A 23,749-nucleotide genomic window follows, 5' to 3' on the forward strand; every position below is an offset into this window, starting at 1 on the left:
ACCCTTCCTGGCACAACTGATATCTTTTCCCCCATTCTCTGTCCTCCTTTTGAGAAACATTGAAGAAAAATAGGCAAAAAAGCTAGTTAGCCTGTGCTACTAAGGGTTAGTAGGTTAGCACCATAAAGCAAAGGTCTAATGCTAGCTTTCAGTTTCATGCAAGTGTCTTGGCACACGTCAAGCAAAAAAAAATGGACACCTTCCTCCTGGCACACCTGCTGTCATTGTTTTTTTTCCCTTCTCCATCTTGCAATCAGGCAGCGACATGGCGGGTGGCGGCTGTCATGCAGCCGTTAGCGGTGGTGACATTGAGAGAAGCTTGCACGGGCCCTGAGCAGGCCGGGGCGCTGAGCATTGGTGTCAGCACCTGGGCCCCGCGTATCCTTCCCTGTCCATCAGTGTGCAGGTGAAGCAAATGATTGGATCCAGTCAGCGGCTTGATTAATGAGAGGAGCGGTGGATCCGGGACAAGCTATCAATCACGTCATTAGGGCCAATGTGCCCTGAAAGAGGCAGAACACCCCCCTCCGCCGGCGCAATCCACTGCATTCATCTTCATCTGTGTATGCATGCCGTCAAGCCCTGCCAGGGTCACCATGATGGAGAGCAATCATCTTCTCCTCTACAAATTACTTTGCAAAGACAAGAGACTACAGAGGTGTGTGTGTGCGCTTCTGAGTGTGTGTGTTGACAAGAAAAAGGGGGAGGTTTTTAGGGACCCCGCTCACTGCCGCTGCACTGTACGTTGATTGTTTACAACACAAGCAGTGCTGGAAAGTGAAGGTTATTTTAATGAATAGTAATGGATCTACTGACTGACTGAGACAGGTGATACATAATCACTCTTCGCATTTTCTTTTTTTTTTCCCATCATCCGCCCTTTTGCCCTCTCCCTTTCTTCTCCTGTCTTTCCTGTCATTTATGGAACAACATTTCCTGGAACACTAGCAGTAATTTACCTTTTATTTTTCCATATTTGGTATGATGTTAAATCATTTTCAATAAAGCTAATTAAGAAATTGCTTTGACAAAGCTTGCACATGCTCAAAAGCTCCAGGTTTGCCGAAACAGCAGTAGGGATGGGGCAAGTGATGTCACTTCTCCAAAAACATCAAGCTTGTCTTCTCTGAAATGATGGCAACAGGGTCATCGTTCACGATAAACACAACATGAAATTCAAATAAGATTCAAGTGCAATTTTCCAAACCGTAGACCGCTCATTGATTAAATGACTGAACTTTTGAAGTCGGAGCAAAAGTCAAGATCCCACTCTGGTAAATGGAATTAAACATGAACATGTTAGTGAATATATTTATGTGTTGTCAAAATGGAATCCCTCGAGATGAATTTTCAAATTGCTGAATTTACAATCATTCTTTTACTGTTATGGAGTGAAAAAAAATATAATAGTACAAAATGTTCAGTTCCTAAATTGTTAGACTATTAAAAATAAAAGTTTAGAAATGGTTCCCTGTTTGAATATATGTTTCTAGGAAAAATCTTTATTTGGTACAGAACCTTTACATCATATGGAGGTTCTTTAAACCTCAAAAAGGTTCTTAACGCTCACACATTGCATTAACAAAACAAAACAAAAATGGTAACTATAACACTAGGTAGCCAATCAGTTGCATTAACAGTTCAGCTATCTGACAATGAGTACAAAATCCAGGACTGGATACTGGATTCAAGGTTTGAAGAGCCCTAGTATAGAACATTTACATTATTTTAAGGTTGTTTAAACTTCAAAAAAGTCCTTCAAACTCACACATCTCATTTACAAAAATGCTTCTTTAAAGATCCATCCATGGATCCATCCGTTCTGGAGACGATTTAAATTTCAAGAAGGTTCTTCACACTCACATATCTAATTTACAAAAACGGCTCTTAAAAGAATCCTCCATAGAAAGATTGTTTAGGATATCAAATGCGTTTCTTTTTTTCAAATACCTCCAAAGAACTATTGGACTGGCAATTTTTAGGACTCACCTCTCACTACAGAGCTTGCGTGCTTTCTGCAGCTGCATGGAGCTCCACTTGGGCCTCTTCTCCTCCAGTCCCTGCAGGACCTTGTGGACAGTGGGCTTGGGGACCCCCTTCTGCTGGCCCAAGCTAACCTGCAGGCACTCGGACAGCAGGGCCAGCCGTTCTTTGGCCCCTCGCTCCAGGGGCTGAGCAGACACCAGCTCCAGGGTCTCTCCATCCTCCAGGCCCTGGCACACACAGCCCAGCAGAGTCCAGACCAGCAGGCCTGTGGGCCTCAGCTGCCTGGCATGCTGGGACAGATGCTTCTCAGCCACGCAGAAGAGAAAGCGAACGGGCAGCGGCAGTGAAGCCACAGCCGAAGGGAGGTGTGTGAAGATGAAGGACAGAGCCTGGATGGCCAGAGTGATGTTGCCTATAGAGATGGAGAAAAGTGGACCACGTTCAAGGCCATCACAGTATAATTCTGCAGAGGATGTTGTAGAGGAATGTTTTGTTTCCAAATGGCAAAGTATTTTTACAGCTTCATAGCCTCATTTGCTAGCTTCTCTCCATATACTACATACAATGGATTAACACCCCCAGTGGCGATTAATTCATATTTTAATATTTTATATCATATTTTATCACATTCTTTTATGGTATTATTTTCATTCTTGTCTTTGCTGTTAATTGTCAGGGTTTGCAGCCCCAGTAAAATCACTGTTAATGTTGTCAGTTCATTCATTCTTGACTTTTTCATGTATGCTAGCCATCAACTGAAAGTGGCTAATAGCAACTTGCGCAAAGCCATTCTGATACATGACCATGTATGTTTAATATCACACAGTTATTTGATGAACATTTCGATAACAGTTAAAAAAAGTATAAAATAATTCATTTAAAAATAATTATATCAAAATTACTATCATCATTGCTCACCGCTGCATTGTTGTACCACGTGTCTCGGCACCAGTCCATGGCCCAGTGGTTTTTACATGCATTTTTTTTCTGTATAAGTCTCTTTAAATGATTCTTTGTTTCTTTTTCCAACCAAGTATGTTCAGATCCTTGAAATTCCATGTGTAGCTTGTTATTGTCCATTTTTTTATTTTCTTTACAACTCTAATTACTCTATTAATCCCTAAAATAAATGATAGATTACTGAATTACTAAAATAATTAACAGTAAACAGCCCCGAAGACATCTTGAGAAATCCTGCCAGATTCTCACAAATCTTGACTTTTGTAAGAATCACAAATAACTTATAAAGTAATCAAACTTGTTAATAAATGGAATATAACCTTCAACATGTTACTGTGAGTAAGGTGCACCAAACAACATAATTTCACCGTTTTCACAAACTTAAATGACTTCGGATTCTGCTACCAGACTGGAAAATGCAGAAGGCATTTTCTTATCTTTCTCATGTCAGATTTCACCTGATTTCACTCACTCTTGCTGATGTGTTTGGTCTTGGCATCCTCTCGCGTGTAGTTCCACTCTTTGGGGATTTTGGCCAGTACACTCTCTGGAAGATCTTGCCTGAGCAGCGAGCCAGGTAGATCCTCACATGTCTGCATCATGCTCACCAAGTGGCCTATCAGGCTGCTGATGGGTTTGGACATGACAGTTCTGATGCACTTGAACAATGCAGGTGCTTCTTTGGCTGTGTCTGTCAAAATAAAAGTTTGTTAGTTACTCAAAAAAAAACCTGAAAATGTTCATTCTTTTAATTTATTTGTGTCTCTATTAAATTTAGATGTGTAATTTGCACTTTTAAATACAGCATAAACAAACATTTTCTGATGGATCAAGGCTGTCACTTTCAATAAACCCAACAAATTAGATTTTACAGTGTTCACTAACTATTGAGCGTTTATAGGCGTTATCATCTGTTGGTCCTGATTAACAGCAATGGAGACACAGTCCTTCAACATGATCTGCAAGTCAGTTCTGTTTAGATATTACATTCTAATCAGCTAGAGATGTCAAAATACAGTAAATCAACAAAAGCTGGAAGCTAAGCCTCATTGGCATTTTCGACAAGTCCAATTATTTCACTTACTAAATGCTACCTGGATAAATCCTGGTACTAAACAAAGCTCATCACAGATGCCTTTGTTCCAGCGCTGAATTTCATTGGTCCTCTTGAAGTGGGCCCGACCAGCAATTAAGCCAATTACGCCTCCAGGAACATTCAGTTACATGAGAAAAGCAGTGCGTACTTACAACACACCCCTTCTCCCTCTCCCCTCATACCCCCCCTCTCATTTGTCTAATTTATGCAACAATAATTACCCCTCACATGTAATAAAAATACAAAAACGAGTGCTCTGGCTCTGCAGGAGTCCGGATTAAACCCCCGAATCAAAGGCAGCTCCGAAAGCAAAGTGTCAGGCCGTAATTGCAGTCTCTGTGTCGGTATGCTAAATCAACGTGCTAACCATTAGCGCAACAGGAAATATTCATGTAGCAGCTTTTATAGAAAGGGGGCGAAAAAAGAGACGGGGCTAAAATGGAAATGAAAATAAATAAGCAATCAAAGAGACAGCTGAAGGTTTAATTATGGCTTTGATTTATGATCAGCCTCTTCTAGCCGCGTGTGCCACCAACTAGCCTGCTGGTCAGATTTGATACTGAAGCAATTAGTGGACACAGTAGGGGGACGAGGCATTAGAAGTTATACATCGGACTGTGAGGAGCTAGTGAGTACGTCAAGGAGCATGACTGTTTGAACTCCACTCGATTCGCAGTGTGGAGAAAGGCTGGTGCCTTCACTGTACCTGCTAAACTGTAAAAGTGGTCCCATAGGTGTCTTCTGTCCAGGTAGCCCTCTAGCACTAGAGCTAGAGCCCTGGGGACATTGTTTAAGGAGGACAGGATGGCAAAAACAGCTTCCACAAACTCGGCAGCAGCCTTCTGAGCCTCGAGGGACACCTCGGCCTCACTGTCCAGACACAGATCTGAAAATACAGAAGCGAAAGAATCAGTTGACATCATATTCAACATGTTTTCCTTGGGGTTTTGGTGGGACACTGTTAGGAAGCTGGCGTAGAAAGTAAGCACATTTAAAAATGCAGCTCTTTAAGTACATAAAAGGTCTTTCAGTTGCAGTTTTTAAAACTTATGGGACAGCAATAAGGCCTTTGATTATAATTTACCTCCTACAATAATGCAACTTATTTTAAACCAGACTTTATGTCTATTTTTGCAGCTTGCTGAGAGAGGCATGCAAGCAGATTCTAGCCTGAAAGAATACAAAATACAGCACTCAAGCTACAATACTTTGCAAAAGTCAGAAACCACCCTTCATTTATTTAATTTCCAGTCAAAACAGAAGTTCAGTACGTTATTTATTTTTCAGCTGTGGGAAAAATAATAAAACATATATTTAACAGAAAATCACAAAGAAGCCTCAACATCTTAACACAATAACAATGTTTTGGGGCAAGTTTAGCATGCCCACCCTTTGCCTTTATTACAGCTTGCATTATTTTTGACTTGCTTGCAGTTTTTCAAAGAAATTTGCCAGGATATTTTTCCACTCCTCCAAAGTTTAGTTGTCGAAGTTGGTTTCACTTTCTGCTTCTCACAATCCAAGTACTCCCAAACACATTCAATGCTGTTGAAATCTGGACTCTGGGCTGGACAGTCCATCGTTTGCAGAATACCAGCAGTTTAGCAATTTTCAAAAGAATACAAAAATAGAGAGTTCTGCTGGTAGGGATATAAACATTTAATACTGAAGGTGCTCTATGGCCAGGGGTTCAAAAAATTGAGAAAAAAGTGAAAACCCATGGCATTCGTTGAGTTAAAAAGTCTTTATTATAACATGGCTTTGGACAAAAAACTTCTCAATGTGTTTCAGGGTAACCCTTCATCAGGGAGCTTAGAGCTGTCTTCTCACAGCCGAAAGATGGACAGAAACACTTGTGGATTCTTTCAGATCCGAAACAAGAGTGGAACTTGATTTTGTCCAATCTCGCAAAGATCTAGCTTTAAGTACTGTTTATCAAGGTGATAGTTTTGGTGGCCTACCAGGTCATGCACAGTTGTTAGGAGTCCCATTTTCTCTATATCTATATAAAAAAAATTTACTCCAGTTTTGGAAATTCTTAATTTTAACTGTGCAAGTGGATCATCTTATAACTAATCTCTAAACTAATTAGATCTTCTGAAAAATAACGTCTAGTTCTGCTACAGCAGCAGTAACCCTAAGAGAGTCATGTAGGCTAGGCCTGTGATAGTTATAGCAAGTTAGCTTGTAGCATCCCCAGTGCTGAAAACTGATACAGATTTTATAGGTGAAACTGTTAGTCGGCAAATTTTGTTTCAGAATCATGTAGTCAGTTCTATTAAACTCTATGCGCTTTCTAAGTACACAGTGAAATAAAAATCATCCTGCACTTCACTTGAATAGCATAACAAAGAACCACACTGAAGAAAAATTGAAGGCCGTCTAAACTAAACACCTTGGAAAGGAGGTAACAAAAGGGTCTGTATGGATATGGGCAGCCATCTGACTTTGTGGATAAACATCCAGTGTGCAAGGACAGCAGACAAGAGGATCATGAATTTGACAAAATGTCCTTGTCTAAGTCCTGTGAGTCCTATAGGGCTGGAGACAGCAGCAGCAAGATCCTGCCTTTTGCTTTGCTTCAGCCACTGTCAGTCTCCCTCGTAGGAGATGACAGGCATCTGAATAGGCGAGTGAATGAAATGCAGCACTCACTGAGCATCTTTGATGGAAAGCAGGGTGCTGTTTGTGCTCCTTTGACAAATGTTGGACTGTTTTGAAATGACAGGCCCAAATTACCTGCCACATTAAAGGAAGCAGTTTGCTAATACTGCTTGGCTTAATAGGAACTGGAAAGAACCGACGGCAATCGATTATGCTTTTCCCTTTCCAGGGGTGAAAGAAACAAAAGCTTTTGACCTACAGTGACTTTATTAGTGTGCATAGCTGTCCAATGCTGCCACTTTCTACACCTTGGAAGAACTCCTTGAACAGATGGTGTGTGGGCTAGTGCCTCAACTGTAGTCTCAAAGTGGAATGATGTGGGGCACTGCAGTGCATGCCATGTTACTACTTTTCTATTAATGATACAATGAAGACGTTCAGGCTCAATCTCAAAAGAGATTCCACACCACTGATAAAACCCTGCAATTTGAACATAAAATACACTACGTGAGGAGTATTACAAACAATGCTGCTAAGAATGACCTTAAAGGTGAATTCTATCCAATTTTCAAAATTTTTGCATAATTCAACTATTAAGATACAAACAAAGTCACAATGTACACAAAGTCAGCGTACAATGTGGCGTTTAAAATAAACTTATCAGTGGTGGCCATAGGAACCAGACATCTGACATGCCTCTAAAAGCTCCCTCACAGAAAGATATGATTTGAAATTGTTACGAATACATTGCCTGATGGCATTTTGTTAAGGATTTGTCCTAAAATGTATTACTTTAAACCCATTCATGGTGGAGAGCTATAAGAACAGTGTTGTAATGCAGAACAGTCCCCAAGAAAGATTAATTTGTGTGAGTGTTGCAACCCCTGGTTCCCATCATACCTACCAAGTCAGTAAGTTTCTCTAGAATGGAGCATTTCATATCAAAACACTAAATGACCTTGCTTAATAATGCAGACTTTTTTTCTTTTAATTTTGCAGAATTTCCCTTTAAATGGAGGTAGATACACTGACCATTACAAGTTTGGCTCGTATTTTCTTTTCTCAAAGTTTCGTCCTATAATAATGATTTGACAGTTTTTTCTTCCAGACTATTGTTAGACTATTGCCTTTTAAACCAAAGGTGGTTTAAATAGCTAAAAGTAATACTGTCTGAAACATTGCTGGCAAACATATTTACGACTGATATTGTTGTCCTCAATATAAACCTATTTAGCCTTTAAAATATTAAGTCAAAACAACAAAGAAACATGCTGATTCATTAAAAAATAACTAGAGCATGTGTGATTTTAAAGGGGAAAATCTGATTGGCCACCCTAGATGCAACCAGATAGTTTCTGCCAGATCACTAGCTTCCACCTTGATGTGAGCCGGGTGTTTGTGGCTCTCCACCCCACCCCAGCAACCTCTGCCCCTACCTTCTTTTCAGGGTAACTGTAGATTTCCACTTTGCTGTTGCTTTTCTTAGCTTTTCTCCCAAGAACATTGTCCAGCACAGTGTGCTGAATTACTGCTACTCCAGCATCAGTGGTGTGTTTTGCTTCTAAATGATGCTTTAGCCTTGATGTACTTTGGTTTTATCAAAATTTTATGGAACTTGCTATTTAAAAGCTGTATTTGACCAAATAAATAAAAACAAAAACAAAACATACAGCACAAAATCAGCTAAGCTCAAGATGGTTCAAAGGATCACACTAGGAAACTGTGTTAACTGCGTTAAAAAAGTAGCATTAATAATATACGTTAACACATTCAGGCTGCATTAAGTAAAGATGTTTTGTTTTTAATTGAAAGAAGTAGCATTACTGAGTCAGGAAAAAAAAAATTATATACTATATAAAAATAAATATAAATACTGAAATAATAATTTAAAAGTCAGTGGTGTGGACGGGAGTTTTTTGAACTACGTCACACATCTTTACATATTAACGTAACAAGCTATGATGATAATTCACTCATATCCTCAAAAGATGTCTCATTAAAGGCTTTTCCAACTTGCTCCCAATATTCAGATTCATCTGCGTCCACAGCACAACCAAAATTACAAAATACAATTCTTACAATTCTTTTGCATGTTGCGTGCAATTGCACCTTTCCACCAGAAAGGTCATTAAATCCCCAAATCTTATATAGTATAGCTTTAACTTTGACACTACTTCTTAAAACATTTTTAATTCCTGGGGGTCCCCAAACTTTTAACAGTGCTATATGATCACCCCCAATTCAGGGACACCGAGTCACAAGCAAATAAGAGCAAAACCTGATTGTACATGGTGGATGACCAGGCCACAGTGTTTCTTCTTAATTAGCCGGGCTGCAGCCGCAGCACGTTGATTTACGGCTTTGTGATTCTCGCATCACAGCGCGGAAGCAGACGTCCTCACAGCCCAAACCGGTTATTAATGAGCTCTCTATAATGTGAATTAATGTGCAAGCGCAAAACAGTCTTTAAAGGTTACACTTTTCCGAGTGGAGAGAGGGGAGGCAAATCTTTAAAGGTCATTCACTTTGCTCCCCACGCCGAAATGAGTGTTTATTACAGAGCACTATTGATTCAAAGATGATGACGAGGATGATGATATGTGTTTACCCAAATGAGCTCAGAAAGACCCGCTCAGCTTAAAAAGCTCAGGCACCAAAACAACCTGAATGACTGTGTGTGACGAATGAGTAGGACATTCTAATTTATTCATAACTTTCATTTCTATTCTGTTGATATTTATGTGCACTGAGCAGAGTAACACTTGTCGATGATGTTGCTTGCATCTTCATAACTGACCGAATTTTCGATCACACGAACTGAACTGCAGGATTTGTACAGTCACCAACATAAGCCTGACATGAGCCTATGTAAACATTTATAAAGGCTTATTTCTGCAAGGCTCAGTTGTCATCAAGGATGCTTTTGTCCATTTTGATGTAGTTTCACCTCAGCAAGTGTTATGACAACTGACAGTTGTTGGAATAAGCCTTTAAAAATGTCTTAAGAGGTTGTGTAGCCTTACTAGTGATGCCCTTCAGTAAAGCATTACCAAAATTTCCTACTTTTAGAGCAGCATTCCAGCCTCCACCTTCCCCACATCATGTGGGCAAAGGCTTTGTTTCATTACTAACTGATATTGTCTCAGCCTGAAATTTATTTGTTTATCTGACATCACGTTTCGATTTTTTGTAGTGGAATGCAAATGCCAGGCATTTCAGACATAATCACTGAACATAGCATTATTATGAGCTTACATTGTTGACAATTTTTATTTGATACCCAGAAATAAAGTTATGGTGTAAAATACAGCTTCTCTGATGTGGTTGGCCTAATGGCATATTGCTTTTAATTAGCACTATTAACTATAGGTTAAGGTTGCTGTAACTAGCCCAGGCTGGGTTTCCAAAAAGAATCTTAGCACAAAGATAATTCTCAAATGGCAGAGGGAGCATCACTTTCACATTGAACACCCTCTCTACCCGTTAAGATGATTGGGAAACTGGGCCCAGGTTAATTTAGCAACTGTTTTCTATTTAATTAATGTTATATTTCTGCCTCAAGGCTCTCAAGGACACCACATGCTAAGGGACATGTTACCTTGTCATGGCAACTCCAAGTTTTAGGCTTTATAATTTTTTTTTGTGTTTAACACATAAAGCATTTGCTACATTTGTAAACGCAATTTAATGAAAAATAATAATATATATTTTGACCAGATTTCACATATCACCTTTGTAAAATCAAATGTTCATTCATTCATTCATTTCCCTCTTACACAGCCTACGCTTTAGCTGCATGAACATTTTATGACAAATGGACCCCAAGAAATGGTCCAAATTGATTGGAATTAGAGTCTTGTTACACTACCCTACAAAAAAGTTACACCTCCTTTTTTCCTTCTCCAATAATGTTATAAACATAGAGATATGAGGCTTCATTACGACAGCGATGATACATTGCGGGCACCAAAATGCCCATATGCATGTACTGGCAGATCACTGCTTTAAAATATATTTCTGATGTGCAGCAACCCTCTTAGCAATTGGAGAATGCTGAAATGAACCATACAGCTATGGATCTTCTATGCATCCAGAGTGTATGATGGAGAATAAGAGAGGCTTACGTGAGTGGGAGAGCAGTAGACGCAGCAGTAAGCAATCGCTGTGCAGCATGGCCTGCAGGACAACAACGGGACAGCAGCCTGGACCTGAACTGGCCAGCTTCAGCAGCCAGAGAGGCGAGCCTTCACAAGACACAGATTCCCTGCAAAAGAGAAACAAAATTAATCTATTTAGCCATCAGACAACGGGGATCCGTTCTCGCACACACACTCTTTCATCTCGTTACGCTCAACACAAAACGTACTGTAACTCTGCCCCAGGCTCCTCTTTAAATGTCAGTTCTTCAGCGATTCTGCCGGCTCATGTCTAATATGTTTGCTCATTAAAGCTGCAAACGTGGGAACGGGGATGACAGTGAGTTCTGGGGAGCGTGTTCAGTGTTTGGAGGGATTCCAAACGAAAAAGAAGTTTTAGAAGGGAGCCACGGGCATATTTTTTTTCTTTTAGAATAACTGTAAGTCTTTATACAATCCAAAACTCTACACGAGTAAAGCTGAAATTCAAATTTACACCCAGTGCTGACATGCGCCGAAGTGAGTGTTCACATTTTGTCAGTGTTTTTCACAGGTTATACACTTAAATATCTTTTGAGAGCAAGTGAAGGTGAACAAATCACATATGCGATGTAGTGAGACGCAGCAGAGTCAGCTGCTGAAACGTAGAGCAGGGTGCACCCTGCTGCCTGAGATGGGAAAGCTGTTCTTCAGTCTAGCACAAGCAATTTATGATGTCACACAGCTACAAATCCAGCAAGCTCCTTTAACAATCCTGATAAATCTGAGAGCCACACCACAGGGTCAGATTTTCTCTCTGTACTCCCTCTCTCTCACACACACACACACCCCAAACACACTCCAAAACACCCTCTCTGAGACCTCACAATGCAGTTAAATTTATCTACATTCCTCCTGATTTTTTTATGAGTGCTTTATTAAATAATAAAAATCTGGTGATACATGATTTATCAGCAGGCTACACGCTATTTGCCCATAAATGGGAAATATTATTGTTATCTGTTTGATACTGAATTTATAGTAGGGATGGGCATTTCAGTCAAATTAGATATTTAAATTTGTAGGAAAGGCATTATTTAAAAAAAAAAAAAACAGAACAGAACAAAAAAAAATATATATATAGGTTTCTTTAGGGCTACACCACTGTCACCAGGGATAGTGATGCCACTCAGCAACTTACTATGGCTCTACTATATTAAACCTATGCCACAAATCCGTTGTAGGTGACAAAAGGCATAAAATTTACCCATAGAAATGTGTCTAAAGTCTAATGTCTTTAAGATAAACAGACTCTGCTTAGGTTACGAGCCCATATTTCACTGCATAGTTTTTAGCCTGAAGCAAGTTTGACGAGAATTAGCTCATTTCAAACCTGATCATTTCACTAAATTATGGTAATTTTTTTTAATCTATACATATTAGAGAGTAAAATGTGCTTGAGTTTCTTTTCTGCACTTAATCATTTAAATAATTTCACTTTTATGTGCTGTAGTGGAGCTTTGTACTATTTGCAACCTGGTGCCAGAGACCTTCTGGTGGCGTGGCATAGAGGTTCTCACTCAGTATGCAATGCCATTTAGCCGGCTGCAGTAGTCTTCCTCTGCTTCCTTCTTTAGACTAAACAGATGAGAAACTCTGACCAGATGTAGGTTCTTGACTGCTTTCTGGGTTAGTATAGAGTTCAGACATCTCATGGTTCCTTAATATGACAGTTATATTGCTACAGAAAAGCTGATGTGCATATCAAAAATCCTAATTCACTATTTGATTTATTAAACTATCATGATGATTTGAACATCTGAAAATTTAGACTCGGCCCTTCATTAGTGTCAATAATTATAACTAATACTTTAGCTCGTTATTGTCGCTAAAATGACAGTGCTATATCATCCTTAGGTAAAACTCCTAACGTTATGGTGACCTAATGTTATGATAAAATATTTGCATTAAATAGGAGAGATTTTGAGAATAATCTGATTTAACTATATCACGGCTATATAAAATGAATTTTTGATACACATGTGGAGTTTCAACTGTCTCATCATCACTTTTCATTTAATGAGAGAAAAAAAAAAAGTATCAATTATTAATATCAGTATCAGCCACGAAATATAATATCAGTTGAGAAATTCCCTATCAGTGCATCCATAATCAAAAATGAATTCATGGGGAAAGTTTGATCTGTGTGTGGCCATTTGGATTAAGCGACTCTCCCCCTGCCAAACACAAGGAAGCCTTGAAAACAGCAAGACACAAATAAATCTACAAGGTAATAACACTAAACTAATTTCAGAGCTTTGAGGCCAATGGGAGCAGGGCTGGTGGATGATTTGTGAGATCAGGACACTCAGTGATATCACACTGAGGCAGGAGCAGAGGGGTGGGGAGTGCTTGAGAAGGGTGATGTCACATGAACTTGACATTTGCCCCAGTTTCTCGGCCCTCCTACGGCTCGGATTCAGCCTTTCACACCCCATGTGTAAAAGCCGCAGAGCACATCAGCATAAACAGCATGACCGACAGTGGCATCAGCATCTGGTCTGCGTTAGCTCAGTGAAGCTAGGGGGGCTGCTTGCAATAATGCATGACTTGTGTGTTTGTCTGCACTGAATATACAGTGTTTAAAAAAGACAGACACATTTTCAGTCTTTTTCAAGCAGATATTATGCTGCATATACTAAGCCAAATGATTCAGATTGCATTTAATTATTTTGTGAGAGGTCATAATTAATGCTCTGATTATAGGTTTTGTTTTTTTCACGCATATAATTAGTAAAGTGCTCAAATGACACTTGCTAACAATCACAGTACCTCAGCAACTCCTGTGGGAAGAGTGTAGGGTTGATCACGTTGAGCCAGAAAGGAGCATGGCTACTGTTTGCTTCGGCCGAAGTGTTGGGGGTCCCTTCACTAAGCCCATTCTGAAAAGTACTAGATGACACAAGAGATATTACTTATAAAAACAAGCCTGAACAAGTCTATGCTCAAGACTAATCAATCTCTTCCATATGCACAATTACTCAATGTGACGATAAAGCAAAAAAACATTAGAAGTGTGTAATAATGAATAACATCACAACCTTAAGCATGTTACTGCTCACAATAATCTTGTAAAGAAAAAAAGAAAGAAGAAAAATTTAAAAACGACAAAAGAAAAAAAGTAAAGCAGAGAAGTCCAGAATAGTGTTTCAAATATATGCTTTAAATACTGGCAGTTTCTTTCACTATAAAAGTAGCCCCACAAATGACTTTGACCCTGTTTTCTAATACAGTCATTTCTCTTTTTTTCTATACTGGTTAAAGCACAGTTAACGGTTAGCAGTAGCTTAAGAAGAGTAAAACTGTCACAGTTGTTACTTAGTAGCCAGATTTGACTGCATCATAACATTAACCCAAGGAATGAGTATCTGTAGTACCTGTAGAGCTGTGGTAAGGGGGCAGTGAGAATGGCACATACACTCAGCAGTTGATTACATAGGCTGTGAATGCAGGACACCCAGTTTCCTGATGCCAGGCATGGCCTGACCAGCTCCTCCACACTGCCACACAAGCTCCACATCAACTCCTCCACACACAGCAGGATAGCCGTGATGTCTACCCTGAGACAGGAGAGAGGACAGTAGATGATGGTCAGAGAAAACACAACAATGATGTGCAGTATGGTGTACAGTCCCGAGACCACCTTTTTATGTATTCAATTTCCTCTCAGTGCAGCCATTAAGTACACATTATTCATTTTTCAGGTGTCAGAAAAAAGGAAACATATATTTAACTGGAAACTACACAGCAGCCTCCAGCACGAAATATAATAACAAATCTATCACTATTTATTTGTCCGCTCCTTACTTGTGTACACCCTAATGCAAATGTTAAAACCAACAAATTATAGCTGTGTCCATCAAACAAACACTATTCCCCAAGAAGTATCAGACATCATGTTCCCCTTCAAAGAGACCCTAACATTCACACAAGCAACTACCCAAACACACCTTAGCTGCCTTAAAATAAAATAATCCACTTGCACAAGGAAGAGGAGAGTCAACTGAAAAAAATAAATTTCCAAAATTGGATGTAATTTTTTTTTAAAGAAAATGGAACTCCAACCAACCCTGCAAGACCTGGTAAACCCCCAAACTGTCACTATCAGGCAAACGGTATATTCAATTTTAATAGAAAAAAAAACTCTTGCTTCAGATCTGAAAAAAATCGACAGGTGTTTCTGTCCATCCTTCCACTGCGAGAAGAGTATGAAAGGATGTGTAGCTGTTAAGAAGATGTTACAGAGAAAAGGAAATAAACAAAAAAGACAAGAAAAAAACTATACATCTGAGATGTACAGTAAGGTTTTATGGACTAATGAGTCTAAATTCGTATTTGGAGTTACTTGGATTGTTAAAAGCAGAAAATGGAACCAATTTACTGAACTTTGTGGGTATGAAAATATCCCTACATGTCTATATGAAAAACTGAAACAAAGTCTCCTGAAAAGAATGGAAGCTGTGATATTATATTTAGTTGTTACACTTGTTATAGTTAGTTGAGGCTTTTGTGTAATTTTCCATTAAATATATGTTTCCTGCTTTTTTCCTGATGCTGAAAATTGAATACTTGTACTTAATGGTCGTTTTCAATGGAAATGAATTAAATAAAGAGTGATCTTTGACTTTTGCACTGCACTGTATGCTGTCATTATATATTCTCTTTCAACAATTTGTATGAAAAGGTAAAAATATGTAATCTTTTAATGGCCAAATCCTTAGAACACTTTCCTTTCATTTTAAATGATCTCAGAGTTATGTGTGTAATGTGTGTCTGGACAGGCTCAGCATCAGGTGAGGTCAGAAAAAACACTCACTTAGATCCCCTTGTCAAACCTCACCTCATCACCCCATTAACTCTTCCCTGCTTTTACACTGCACTCACTGAACATCCTCCATTCTAAAGATGGGTAAAGAGAGAAAGAATGAAAAAAGAGATGGAGAAAGAGAGAAATAAAGAGAAATAAAGAGAGAGAGAGAGAGAGAGAGAGAGAGAGAGAGAGAGAGAGAGAGAGAGAGAGAGAGAGAGAGAGAATGGAAAGGTCCATCTGCTTGGCAGACTCTGAGCTGGGCCTGCATTCAGCAGCTTGTAACCGGGTGTCCTTGCAGCAAAAAGCATTGAGGGGAAAAAAATGCAAACCAGCCTTTCCATTCATCCCCATCTTTCTCTCCTCTCCCTCCTTCTCTTCTTCTTCCCTGCTAGCCCCTGGGCAATCTGCGCTTTCTCAGCGTTCACTGGCTAGAGCGTCTTTAACCACTTTAAGTATGTGCTAATGCAGCGCACAAGGCCCCTGCAGTCAAAGCGTTAGTAAGGTCCAGGCCTGCTCAAGCCCAGCCCCGTGGAGCATGACGGAGCAGGGGCCCGGAGCCAGGCGGCCAGGCTGGGGCCGTTCACTAACAAAAGAGAGCCTGTTCTACTTTCACCAATCTGGAGCTCTGCGCCGAGCCCGGGGGCCAAGCACCAGCGCAATCACTAAAGCATTCAAAACGGTCTGCTAAGCCCTCCCGGACAGGCAGGCTAGTGTTTCGTGAGGCGCTACAGATATGGGCCGAGATCGTGGATGCAGGCAACAGTGCTGATGACCGCTCGCAGTTACACTATGGCCTAACTGCTGGTTTTATAGTAACAGCCTTCACCTCGGATTACAATCAAGCTTAATTACATAAGTAATCACTGCAATATAACATTTCCATACCTCACGCTCATGTGTAAGAACCAAACCTAAAGGGACAGCTCAACACTCTCCTTACCCCAAATGTAGTTGATCAGCCAGGACATTTGGCTTCCAAAGTTTTCTTTCTGGAGCTACAAGGCAAATATAACTAACAAGTAGGGATGCACTGAAATTTCAGCCATCAAAGGATTTTTGGTACCTTTGTTTTAGAAAAATTACAATAATGTATTAACAAGACTTTACAAGTAGTTTTAATGGTATTGTAAAGGGAAAACAGTGATTAAATACATTGTTCGTTTCCGCCACTCTCCTGCACCGGTCAGGGCAGATGAGTTCAAACTGTTTAAGCGGCAGCAGATCCACGGTGGAAAAAAAAAATCTGTCATGTAGATCTGTTTCACAGTTCCTACAAGGGACATTAAGACAAGTGATTTAAAAACATTGCTCCTGTTGAGTATTAAGGGAGAATATAACATCTAACTTCTAAATTAGTGCATCACTACTAATAAGTAAATAAATGTATGCCTAACTTAGCATTCACTTTCCTCAAATCCTGTCGAGGAACCAATGGAAATGCTCTTTACTGGCAACTCCCACTTACAGCATAGGTTGGTAATGATTAGAGGGTTGCCAAAGGACTGCCCACACATGCTAAACCAGAAGGGCAGTAACATAGTCACTTATGTTTCATGTAACTGGTAAGGTAAACAATTACCAGCCAAGTTTGTTGTTTGCTCTAACATCGCACATACAACTACTAGTGCATAAAGTTACTTCTAACAGTGGCAAAATTCCACCTACATGGGCAGTTCTAGACCATAAAAGAGGCTACTGCGAGGGCTCACAGGATATGCAAATGAGCTAGAAACACCCTATAGTAGCACTACAACTACAGTAGTACTAGCAGAAATTTAAAGCTTGAATTTTGCCTATATTTTTCTCCATTTTAGGTCCAGTGCTAAACATCAAACACCAGACTACATTTCGCCCAGACTACATTTAGGGTATGTAGACCTGATTTTGTGCTGAACTATCACTTTAAAAGACTGTTTTTGCAATATAGCAGTAAGACAACCATTTTTTATAGATGGCCTATTCAGAACGAGTGCATAGACATAAATGTAGAAAGTAAAGCGTGATCAAAAGGTCTTGGACATCTCTGATGAATGGCCAGGTTCAGTTTGATGGGTTTGCCAGCTGAAGGCTAAGGACAGTTAAGAATGACTGATCTGAGACTGTGTGTCTGATACCTGATCTGGGGGAGTCTCTTGTATGAGGGCTGTGCTCTGGAGTATCTCTGAAGCAGGAGCTCCAGCGTCTTAGCTAACACCTGAGCCAAGGTCTGCTGCGCCAGCGCTGGAGACACTGACCCCCACAGGTCACTGCACAGACCCGAGAGGAAATAATGCCACATCTGGATAGAGAAGGAACACCTTTCACCCTGTAGAGGAAAGAAAGGAAGAAAGACTTGAATTTATGCCATGTTCTAAATAAAAGAAGAAGAGCAGAAATTATGGCCTCTCGTGATTCGTCTTCTACATGACACCACAATACACAAACTTGAAGATGAACAGGAATATGTAAACCCCAAGAAGACATTGATTCTATTGATTCTATGTGTGAAATACGTGTTTTAAGATGAGTAAAAAAAAAATCAATAGAGAGATTAAAATATGAAACGCAAACAGACAGACACAGAGTGGAGAGTGTAGAAGGAAAGAAAAGAAAAAAAGGAGAGATAAAAGATGGAGATGTGGCCTGTCTCTCTGTACAGAGGCTCATGGTCATGCCACCTGCACTCCACACCTGGCTCCCTCAAACCCACCGAGACACACACACACACACACACAGAACACCCGGGCTTTGAAGGCCTAGCCTGGAGAAACCATCAGCACTCTTCAGAAGATCACCCAACATAAACACACACACACACACACACACACACACACACACAAACACACACACAGCAAAGATGATAGAAACACAAATGACTCTTGCAAAGGGTTACAGCAACATTATGGAGAGAGAGTGCAGATAGATAGAGAGAGACACAGAGAGAGAAAGTGAGAGAGGGAGAAAGTGAGAGTTTCCTGTGAGTCTTAACTGTTTTCAGGCAGGGAGGAAACAGCACTGAGGGTGACAAAAGACAGATTATTAACAGCCATGTACAACATGTGTTGTAATGAGGACTGAGACGAGCTCCACCAGAGAGCCAGAATTCAGAATTGAGCCACTCATACTAGAGCATGACTACATATCCAAATTCCACCCACTTCAGTGCTCTAAACAGGTGGCCCAAACAAAATGAAAATTATTCTGATATATTTGATATAAATATCAATTTTAAGGAACTGATATTAAGATTAAGATTAAGATTAAGTGACCCTTATTAGTCCCACAAAGGGGAAATTTCACCTCTGCAATCTAACCCATCCATGCAGTAAAACACCACATACACACAAGTGAACACACACACAAAGGGGCAGTGAGCACACTTGCCCGGAGCGGTGGGCAGCCCTATCCACGGCGCCCGGGGAGCAGTTGAGGGTTAGGTGCCTTGCTCTTTTTTTTCCCCCAATAGTTCTGTAAGACTCAACCAGTTTTAGGGACATATGACGATCAGTTGTAAAGCTTCTTCTACTCAGACTTCCATAGTTCATATCTAATAACCCCTAAACTGTGGTTAAATCACTGTAATGCGGAACTTCTCATGGTTTCTGCTTCAGCCCTATAGAATATAAATATTGTAGCAGCAGGAACAGAGCGTCCTCAAATATTTTTTGTTTGTTTTGTTGTTTTCTGTCAATTGGCTTTTTCTTTTTTTATCACTTTTCTTCATATAAAGGTTTTTTTTGGGTGTTGTTATAACATGTTTCCCCCATGCTAAATTTTTGGCTTGGATGCATTCTACATGCTTTTGTTATTTTATCCATGGTCATGTTCAGTTCAGGTCCAATTCAACCTGTATTGTGTAATGAGAATGCACAATAGTTGTCTTAGCAGTTTGTGTAAGACGTGGTTGCATGAAAAGAGCATGAAAATTTAGAGAGCATAAATTCCTCAAAAATGCATTCCAACAATGTGTTTATTATAATGTAAAAAGAAGCCACTTGGCAGCATTTTCACTCATACCATATAAAGCCTTAGTTCTACCGGCCAAGCGATATATCAGTTGGGACCTACTCTGAAGCAGCTTTGACCCCCTTGCATTTGTAGAGAGCCAGAGGGACAGAAACAGAGGAGATATACAAGGAAGGTGTGGGGCTGTGGGTCAGTAGAGGCCCAGACACAGGCAGCCAGTCTCACACCTGCACACAGCAGGCCTGTCTGCCCCACAGCCTGCAAAGAGGGTCTGTGTGCATGTGTTCGTCCACTGTCTGGCTATGCCTTAATGGAGGCATAAGTTAGGACCACAGTAATGGACTTTTCCTGTACAGATGGTTCCCTCTAATGTTGCCTTGGGTTTCCGCAGGAGGGTCACTACAATGCAATACTGCAGAATATTCTACAACACAGGAAGATAAAGCTACTTATGCTAATGCAAGAAAATTCTCCAACACAAGTGGTTATTATGAACAATAAATACAAAAAAAGGAGTGAAAGGCATTTGTGTACTGTGGCTTGCCAGTGTTTAAACACTGTGAAGCAAATGCATTATACTAAGGACAGCCAAGAGCTAAAGAACGTATTTTTTTGTCCATTAATACACTTTGTTATCTTTCCTGGGTTAATTCTAGAATAATCTATTAAAATGTGGCCTATAGTTTAGCACTATAATCACTCAACTCAATAAAAAGCATATATCACTTAAGTTCTATTGGTACTGGAGTAGTTTTACCTTGAGCGGTACTATGACTAAAGCGATTACAGACAAAATCAGTAACTGATCCAGACCAAATCTACAATGTCTGCATGTTATAGAGTCTGACAGTAATAATTTTGGAGTGAATCACTTTGGTTCAGCCTGGTGCTCCCTCAGTAATAGCAGTCCTGGTTAAATTGACTTTACTGTAATGTCATAATAGAACCTGGTAATAGATTTGGCTATCTGCCAGATCACTTTTCTTATTCAGTGTGGTGCCCGTCACGTAATGTTGACATGGAGATCCAGGCTACGACCACTCAGTGGTCTGAATACAAATACAAATCATCATATCCTGTACAAATTACATTACCAAACTACTCTGGCAACATTAAAACAGCTGGAATAGTAATAAAGATAATTAAATTGCAAAACTCAAGAGTGGCAAAAGGTTGCATACATATTTAGAATTGCATTCTGTCATCTAAGGATTATAACATGGGTAAAAATCTACCTCTGGTCACAAGATGTTAAGAAATTGATCCATGTCTTGGCTATTGTAATGTATCACTCACAGTACTTATTATAACTACAACAAATTGCAACTTGCATAAAAACATCAGCCAGAATGTAGCAGACAATATGACCATATTTATGGAAGTCCTAACGGGCAATGGATAATGAGTTATTTTCATTTGTTTTCTTAAGATCTTGTAATGTTTAGTTATCATGTTACACTCACTGTAACATTCAGTCTCTCGTGGCTTATTGCTTTAATAAAATACAGCAAATGTAGGAAGAACCACTTGCGCCATCTGCACCTCATAAAATGGCTTGGGGTCCGCCCAGTAGTGGCTCTCCGCATCCTGCAGTATACTGGTGGCACACACATGGACGCAGTAGCTGGTCAGGTGCTCATGCACAGCAGCCGTCACATCCTGGCTCCTCTGGATGGGCAGCAGAGTCAAAGGTCTGCAGTCGGACACATCAAAGCCACAGGGCCCAGATTTAAGAGAACAAGCAGGAGTCATGCAGCTTACAGGTCAAAGTGGCATTAAGTGATTAATACCAGCAAATGGCTTCGATTATTACCTGCCAGTCATACGCCACCTCCCTACTTCCTCTCCGCCCCTCTTTTCCACCCCTAGTCCCTCTCTAAAAATATGAGGCCACACGTGCTGTCTGAAACAATCAACCTCTCCTACCACTTTTCTGTCCTTCATTTCTTTCTCCCTCATTCTCTCTCTCTCACGCGCGGCTTTCTCGCTCACTTCCCCTTTGGCTCTTTGTGGGCTAACATCTGTTTTCTGACAAACACACGTCCTCCCGTAGATAAATAGTTCTGTCAGGAACTCGCAGGCTCATGCAGATCCCACTCCGATTCTTTACAATCCAATTACGGCATTTTAGTATTTCTGGCAACGGCCTGACAATCTGCCTTACTGGGGGAAAAAAACTTGCTTGACAAACTATAAATTGAAAAATCTCTCCAGAAAAGCCTCCACCTTCACAAATAACTCTCATTTTTATGTACAAATGCATAAGTTACACTTTAATTTTCTAGGCAAAGCCGATTTTTTTTATGTGCCGTTTTATATTTGATATTTTATCATCCATGGAGAGACGCAGGGTTATTTATGAACCTCAGAATTGCATGGGATGGAGCGCTGGAAGGGAATGATGCTTGCATGAGATTTTGGTGAGTTTTTGAAACACTCAGTAGGAGAAAGCATACAGGTTAAAGCCTAGGATCAACCTAATCTATAAAATGCATTGCTATTAACCCCAAAGGCATCAGCTCATTTCTCAAATCTCATGTAAAATATACATTCCTTTCCTCAGGGATCTATAATTTAATTGAGAGAAATGTTTGATGGACATAAATCAGATTTTATATTTTAAATATCAAATATGGTAGGCAGGTTTTATACTTTCCTCTAGACTTACTTTATATTTGCTCTAGAAATATTCAAAAATAAATGGGCAAATGTCAACTAGCATATTCTTATTCATTTTCTAACCTTCACTTGACTGAAAGAAAGATCAGCCAAAAGGGAGTTCCTTGGTACTTACCCTTGACATAAACCATATGCACGCAAGTACATTAGACACAAAATGCACTTAAGATTTTAAACGTTTCACAGACAGCTAACATATCGACCAACACTGGCTCAGGAGTTCTGTCTCACTCTGTTCCATGAGAAATAACCGTCTTAGAAAAACATTCTCAATAAACGGCCTTGGAGACAAACAAAAGGGAAAAAAAGTTTCCTAAAACACTTCCTAAGGCCACTGTGGTCTGATGACACTGCAGCATAACAACTAGCTTACAAGCAAATCAAGCATATCAAGCTACTTGATTTTAGCTTCAAATGACCTATTACAGCTGTTTATATTCAGAATATACAGCACTGTATAATTAGAAATTTAATCACACAAGGTCTGCTCACAATGGTGTCCGAAGTTTGCTTCCTTTGCACTGGAGCTAAGAGGCTAATGCAGCTACACTGTTGTACAAACAAAAAAAATCCATTTTACTGAAAACAGTAACTGGTCTGCTTTAAAATGAGTTCAATGAACTTCAAATAATAATGAACAAATGTAAGACTTTTATTCTGTTAACTTACTATTAGAAGATCAATTCACTCAGAATTTTAAGTCCTGGTTATTACTTGTTTAAGATAAAATGTCAATTTTTTGAAATTAATTTTTTTTAAACAGTGTACCATCACTAGCCTTTTGCTCCAGTGCAAAAGTAAGCAAGCAAATTTCGTCTTGGTTGATCGACTACATTTATGACATGGAAGAAACTTTAGTTTTACTTTTGACCAAACTATCAATTCAAAGTAGCAACTTCTGTTATGTGCAGACTCAACAGTTCTAGTGCAATTGCCCAGCAAAAACAAGCACTGGAAGCTTATAATCACCTGTTAAAAGTCTGCAAACTGCAAGGCTAAATTATCAGCGACTTGCCTTAAACTGTTGTTACAGACTTGCTGGTATGATTTCTGACATTGTGTATTAAATCACATACTGTTTTCTACAAAATTCAACAAGCATATACATAAAATTTAGCATCATGTTAGCTGCTACTACCGTTTTAGCTAGTCAATGTACTTCTGTTCAAGTAAAGGGAAAAATGTGTTGATTAGATTTCTGGCCCCTTTAAAAGATGTTACTCACATGCGGGTGGTGTCCCTCAGCTGGCTCTCATAGTGTGCCAGTCTCTGTTGGACGTAGATGCTGGAAGCCAGTAGTGTGGGGAGGTTTTTGAGGGGTGCTGAGGTGGGCACCTGCCCTGATCTTACCTCCAGCCTGGCCAGCAGAGCGGAGGTCACCCGGCCACAAACCTCCACATAACAGGAGCGCAGAGTGTCATCTTTACAAGCCACAGCCAGAGGCAGGAGAGCATCGAGCTCCTCCAGCACATCCGCACAGAACTGCAGAGGATA

The 23,749-nt window shown here is 39.9% G+C and overlaps 1 protein-coding gene across 1 annotated transcript in view; it reads right to left on the reverse strand.

The window, feature by feature from the left end:
• The window catches only part of kiaa0825 (KIAA0825 ortholog), a 173,924-nt gene that overhangs the window by 97,334 nt on the left and 52,841 nt on the right, over positions 1–23,749 (reverse strand). Inside the window, exons 8-16 of the mRNA XM_036598839.1 lie at positions 23,481–23,737; positions 21,119–21,269; positions 17,746–17,936; positions 14,199–14,381; positions 13,594–13,713; positions 10,771–10,910; positions 4,749–4,928; positions 3,419–3,637; positions 1,990–2,398 (exon numbers count right to left, since the gene is read on the reverse strand). Coding sequence (XP_036454732.1) covers positions 1,990–2,398; positions 3,419–3,637; positions 4,749–4,928; positions 10,771–10,910; positions 13,594–13,713; positions 14,199–14,381; positions 17,746–17,936; positions 21,119–21,269; positions 23,481–23,737 — 1,850 coding nt within the window. The remainder of the gene's footprint in view (positions 1–1,989; positions 2,399–3,418; positions 3,638–4,748; positions 4,929–10,770; positions 10,911–13,593; positions 13,714–14,198; positions 14,382–17,745; positions 17,937–21,118; positions 21,270–23,480; positions 23,738–23,749) is intronic.

This window comes from Colossoma macropomum, unplaced genomic scaffold (genome assembly GCF_904425465.1).
Source record: "Colossoma macropomum unplaced genomic scaffold, Colossoma_macropomum, whole genome shotgun sequence".
In the NCBI taxonomy this organism is placed as follows: Eukaryota; Metazoa; Chordata; class Actinopteri; order Characiformes; family Serrasalmidae; genus Colossoma; species Colossoma macropomum.